General features: G+C 29.0%; 1 protein-coding gene across 1 annotated transcript; it reads left to right on the forward strand.

Moving 5' to 3' along the window:
- The first annotated feature begins 286 nt into the window (after positions 1 to 286).
- Positions 287 to 4052, forward strand: LOC105950082 (flavonoid 3',5'-methyltransferase). Its single transcript, XM_012973398.2, has 5 exons — positions 287 to 457; positions 643 to 728; positions 1416 to 1560; positions 1654 to 1785; positions 3724 to 4052. The coding sequence occupies exons 1-5, from the start codon at positions 407 to 409 to the stop codon at positions 4012 to 4014; spliced, it is 705 nt and encodes a 234-aa protein (XP_012828852.2). The 5' UTR covers positions 287 to 406; the 3' UTR covers positions 4015 to 4052.
- Positions 4053 to 6096: the final 2044 nt, after the last annotated feature.

Raw genomic sequence — 6096 nt, forward strand, 5'->3', positions numbered from 1 at the left:
ATGTATCTTGGGCCTGTATTGTCCTGGGCTCGCCTTACCTCGTTTTGGTATTGGGCTAGCGAGTTAAGGTACTCCCACGTAGTTCCGAGGTTCGCGCCATACGACGACTTCGCTCATAGGACCGAGCTAAGGCATCATGGGTTTTTCATTATGGGCCTATCATATTGGGCTTACCCTAATGGGCTTATGTTTATTTGTTATTTGTCAAACTAGCCCATATCAGTCCGCATTGATTTTAGCAATAGAATTAGCCTTATAAATTGGAGCTTACACTTTCCAAAGTTTTAAAGGAAAAAAAATTACATCATCAATTAGTTCATCAAACTAACTTGTCTTTTCTTGTTTTGTTGCTTTTTCCCTCAATTTTGTCATAAATATTTTGTTTTTTCCTTCCAATAATTCGAAAATGAAGGACAAGTTTGCAGGGACTATTCTTCAGAGTGATGCACTCGCCAAGGTAATTAAATTTCCTTTTTAATTTATCCGCTTTTATTTTCTTTACTATATATATATATATATATATATATATATATATATATATATATATATATATATATATATATATATATATATTACTAAATATACTACTTTTTATTTTATATTTTCATTTTTTTTAATAATATATTTTCGAAATTTTTGTAGTATATTTTGGAAACAACTGCTTACCCGAGAGAGCATGAGCAACTCAAAGAACTAAGAATGGCTACTGTCAACAAGTATCAGTGGTGGTACGATAATCTATTATTCGAAATATCTAATTTAATCTTTTTTATTATTATTAAGAGTGGTGCTATTTCAACCTCTAAAATATCTCAATTCACCACCAAAGGTATATAAAGTGTCACAAATACCCCTCAATTTTATAATCTACCACCCTTCCTTATATTCGCTTAATGCTCATGTGTTCTAAGTTATTTCTATATTATTTTATTTTATTTTAATTTTTTAATTTCTTTAATTTGTTTTTGCAATGAAATATTTATTACAAGACATTTAAACTTCTAATATTTAATTATTTTCTCGGAAACGAAATTATATTAAGCTAAATTGGCCAATTCTGGAAGGAAGTTCAGGACCTTCCATACAATACTCTTAATTTATTTTCTCCAAGAACGTGAATTTCTGCTATTTTTTATCTTCAGAATATTTATTTATTTTTTTTATTCTGACCAAAGTATTATTCACTTAAGGTGGAGAGGGTAAAGATTCCAGTGAAAATGGGGTTTTTTTTTTTATAAATATATAAATTAGTTTAGTTGTGAACGGTTTATAAATTTGTAAAAACTATAGGTGAAAGAAGAAAAAATGGGTAAAATGGGAAATATAATTAATTTAGTAGTGAAATAAGATATTTTGATGGTGGAAATAGCACGTCTCATTATTAATTATTGATTTGTTATATTTAATTTGAACAGGAGTATAATGAATGTAACTGCTGACGAGGGACAATTCATTTCATTGTTCTTGAAAACGATGAATGCAAAGAAAACAATCGAAGTTGGAGTTTTCACTCGCTACTCACTCCTCACTACTGCTCTTGCCCTCCCTGAAGATGGCAAAGTAAGTAAATAAACGTAACAAACAATCAATCGATTAATTAAAAAAAATGAAAAATATTTGTAACTTAGTATTATTTTTGTTTTATACATGTAGATCATCGCCATTGACCCGGACAGAGAAGCATACGAGACTGGATTGCCGTTTACTCAGAAGGCAAACGTGGCCCACAAAATTCACTTCATTCAATCTGATGCCTTCAAAGTTATGGCAGAACTTAAGGCTAACGTAAGAATATCTCCACTTTAATCTACCTAATATCCATTGGGGTTTTTGTGCATAAGTTCCTCACCAACCATCTTAATTATTCTATATATCTTTCGTCAATAAGCCCATCTCTTTAATATGTATTTTAAATAAAGGAAAAAATAATGTTTATGACAAAATTACCCCCAATTTTTTACACCCAATTCTTAATTGTAACCTCAATTTAATCAATTTTTACCACAAAAATCAAATTTCGACTTTTTTTATTCCAAAATCATTTTTTTGCCGTTGGTTTCCGGCGTTGACTTTTTGATTTTTTTTTTGGTCTGCTTTTATTGCCGCTAGTTTCCGGTGTTGACCTTTTTGAATTTTTTTTTCCGGTCTGCTTTTTTTAGTGATTCTTTTTTTTCGTTTTTTTCGTCCGCCGTTAACTGTTGATTGTAATTGTACTGTCATTAATAGTAATTATACTGTCACTGACAGTAAATTAACATAATTGTACTGCCGTTGACAGTACATTTATGTAATTGTACTGTCGTTGACAGTACAATTAGAGTCAACGATAATATTATTATTATTATTATTTTTTTTGTTTTTTTTTCATTTTATTTTATTTGTTGACAAGCCAACGTAATTATATTATTGTCGTTGAGAGTGAAATAACTGTAAACACAATAATATTAATGTCAACCACATCAATATTATTATTTTTTGGGATTTTTATTTTATTTTTAGTTGTTGACGGAGTGACGTAATAATATTATTGTCTACTATTGTAATATTACTGTGGTTGACGGTAATATTATTATTGTTACAGTAATATTACTGTCAACCACAGTAAAAGAAATTCTTTTGGCTTATTATTATGTTTACCTTTGTTGAACAGTCATCATATCAATGTTACTCTATTATACAATAATAATGATTTTTGTTGTGTTAATATTATTGTGCTAGAGATTAATATAGCAATATTACTGTGTTAAACTGTAATATAGTTAATTATACTGTGTTTAACACTAATATAATTAATATTACTGTCAACCACAACAATATTGTTGTTTAAATAAAAATAAATAAATAAATAAATCAAAAATTAAAAAAGTCAACACTGGAGATCGGCTGCAAAAAAATCAAGAAGAGAAAAAAAGCGAAAAAGTCAACGTCGTAAACTGGCGGAAAAATCAGGAAAAAAAAATTCAACACCGGAGACCGGCGCCGATAGACGAAATTGTACTCAAAATTGTGTTTTAGGTAAAAATTGAATAATTTGGGGTCAAATTGAGGTTAAATTAAATTAAATGATGAAATTGGAGCATATTAAAATGTGGGGGGCTATTTTAGTCTTTTACAAACCTCCGAATAATGTGTGGATTTTTGTGTAAAATAGTTTTTTGTCTAAACCCCTTTATGAATAAATATTCATTGATGGACTTATTTGAAAAGTGCCTATGGTAAATTACAACCAACCCTGAGGTATGATCAAATTACGAAAACCCCCCTCTTGTTTGGGTAATTACAACCACCCCCTCAACTATAAATATTCTTACACGTTCACCCATGCAGTTTCAAATTTCGTGGAATCTTCTAGATTATATGTAATATTATCACTTTTGTACCCGTTTTATCCCATTCGAGCTCGAAATTTTGAAACAAGATGATCATAATATGTTTTTTTCGGCATGTATATATCAGATGTTGGAGCGTCAGAAACTGTATTTTCACACAAAACGAGTACAAACTAGAGCACATTTTACGGAATCTAGATTATTATGTTGAATTTGACACCATAAGAGTGGAGGTGTAAGAAGATTCATAGTTGAGGGTAGATATAATTATCCAATCAGGAGGGATTTTTTCATAATTGACCATACCTCAGGGATGATTATAATTTACCCTGTTGATTGTAATTGAAATAATCACACCGTACTATAATTTTGTTTACCAAATAAAAATATGCAGGGTGAAGAAGCAACATTCGATTTTGCATTCGTGGATGCAGACAAGCAGAACTACATCCGTTACCACGAACAACTATTGAAACTGGTAAAGGTAGGAGGAATAATCGCGTACGACAACACATTGTGGTCGGGAACTGTGGCAGCGTCAGATGACGATGAGATGGAGGAATATCTGAAGAAGGTTAGAGTTGACATCATGCAGTTGAACACTTTCTTAGCAGCTGATCAACGTATTGAGTTGGCTCAGCTTTCCATCGGAGACGGACTCACTCTTTGCAGACGTGTCAAATAGAGAGATATTCTATTTATTTATACGGTTTTTATGACATATATTATTGTATAATGTATCGTTTCTTGTTTGTGTCTGTTTTTCCTTCTGTATGGTTGTTATTATTATTTCTTTTCCCTATTACATATTTAAGCTCATTCGATTTGGAGTTTCTAAGTGTACAACTTTGTTGAAATAAAAATTGATTGTTGTCGTGTTTCTGGGCTAGCTTTTTCTTGTGTAACAATGTCTATTAGTAAGTAGACTGTCTGATCTTCAAAAAAAAAAAAAAGTAAGTAGACTGTCTCAAATATCGGGGTAAACAGCATATAATTAAAAACCCTTGTGTTATTATAACAAATATGCACCAAATTTCCCTGTGTTTTTTTTATTGCGTAAAATCCCACTGTATTTCATTTTTTATTGCATGAAATCCCCAATTCCGCTAATAGATAACACCGTTAACTATAAGAGGGATTGTATGCAAGTTTTTTGTAATATACGAGGATTTGGTGCATGGTTTTGCATCACAAGAGGGTCTATGCAAAATTAATTTATTCATTTAAATTTCAAATTATTTTCTTAAATTAATTCGAATACATCTATTTATTAAAAAAAAATCGAGATGGAAGTTGGAACGAATTCTCAGATCATTTATGTTATTTTCACATATAGTTAATCAAGAAATTTATTATGAAAATATATAATAAATCTAATAAAATAATTTTATATTTTTAAAAATCAATTTTTTTAAATATATTAATAAATTATATCATATAAAAATATAAAAATTGATTTAAAAAAAAGCATTCACCACACCCATTAAATTTCTATTTTTCCATATTATAACTGAATAAATGTGTTCGAATAATTTAAGAAAATAAGATGAAATTTAAACGAATAAACTAATTTTGCATATGGTATTTTAAAAAATATGCACTAAATCCCCCTCCGTTATGAAAAAAAAAAATGCATAAAATCTCTTCGATAGTTGACGGCGTTAACTTTTAACTGAAAAGGGGATTTCGTCCAAAGTAAAATGAAACTCTAGGGATTTTATGAAAGAAAACAAATACAAGGGGGATTTGGCGCAGATTTTCCTTAACACAGGGTGTTTATGTGCTGCTTACCCCAAATATCGATCTTGAAACATTTAAACCATATATACAGTAGTAAGAAGCAACAGGTATTTATTATAACAATCAAAAACACTTCAAATCTAGAAAGTTGTTGGAAATTGAATAATCAGTTCACAGTGTGCAACACAACACGAACACGTTAACCATTTTAACTTGTGATCTTTTTTTTTTCTTTCAGATATAAAACAATTGATGTAATCAATTGAGTTATTCAACTGGTTTTACTTAGTTGATTTATGTTTAATCAATTAATTTTTCGAACAAGTCAAATAAACTATTTTTTTCGGTGAGCTGATAAAATCTGCAGAAGAACTGAATTTTTAAGAGTTTTAATTCTCTCTTATCATCATTAAGAATAAAAGGACCGAGTATTCTCTTTTCACTATGGAATTAATAAAAATGAATTGAAATATAAAATTAAGAAATAAAATTAAGAAATAAAAATAAAAATAAAAAAGTCAAAGGATCAACTACAAGAACGCCATATGCGAGCAAGGAAATGAAAACATCCTAACATGCCCTTAAAAAGAAAATTTTGTGAACTTTTTTGAGTTAATTGCAAATACCATCCCTGTGTAATTTATAATTGTCAAATATCTCTCTGTAAAAAAAAAAAAACTCGCTTGTGCCCCATGTGTTAACATTTTCGAAGCACACTGCACCTTTTTTATTTTTAGGCTTTGACTAAAGGTAGAAAGACTGAAATGTCCTTGGGTTTTTTCAACAATTAGTACATGACAATTGATTTTAATTGCACCAAATTTTATATCATAATTATATAATATTATATAAAATAAAATTATTTTGTAATTACAGAAAGTAAAAAGTATATAAACAAAAATTAAAATATATTGTAAATTAAAAGTTTTTATATGTGTTGTAATTTTGTATTTTATATTTTATATTAAAATAATCATAATCATGAATAAAAAAAATCAACAGAAAAAAAATAAAAAAAATCACGCCT

The sequence above is a fragment of the Erythranthe guttata genome, chromosome 12 (genome assembly GCF_056151865.1).
Source record: "Erythranthe guttata isolate IM_541 chromosome 12, IM_541, whole genome shotgun sequence".
NCBI classification, from domain to species: Eukaryota; Viridiplantae; Streptophyta; class Magnoliopsida; order Lamiales; family Phrymaceae; genus Erythranthe; species Erythranthe guttata.

What these genes read in the sequence shown, in the direction of transcription:
- LOC105950082 (XM_012973398.2), top strand. Translation starts at nt 407, where the DNA reads ATGAAGGACAAGTTTGCAGGGACTATTCTTCAGAGTGATGCACTCGCC. An exon ending in GTCAACAAGTATCAGTGGTG is followed by an intron (nt 729 to 1,415) that starts GTACGATAATCT and finishes TAATTTGAACAG; the next exon opens with GAGTATAATGAATGTAACTG. An exon ending in TGGCAGAACTTAAGGCTAAC is followed by an intron (nt 1,786 to 3,723) that starts GTAAGAATATCT and finishes AAAAATATGCAG; the next exon opens with GGTGAAGAAGCAACATTCGA.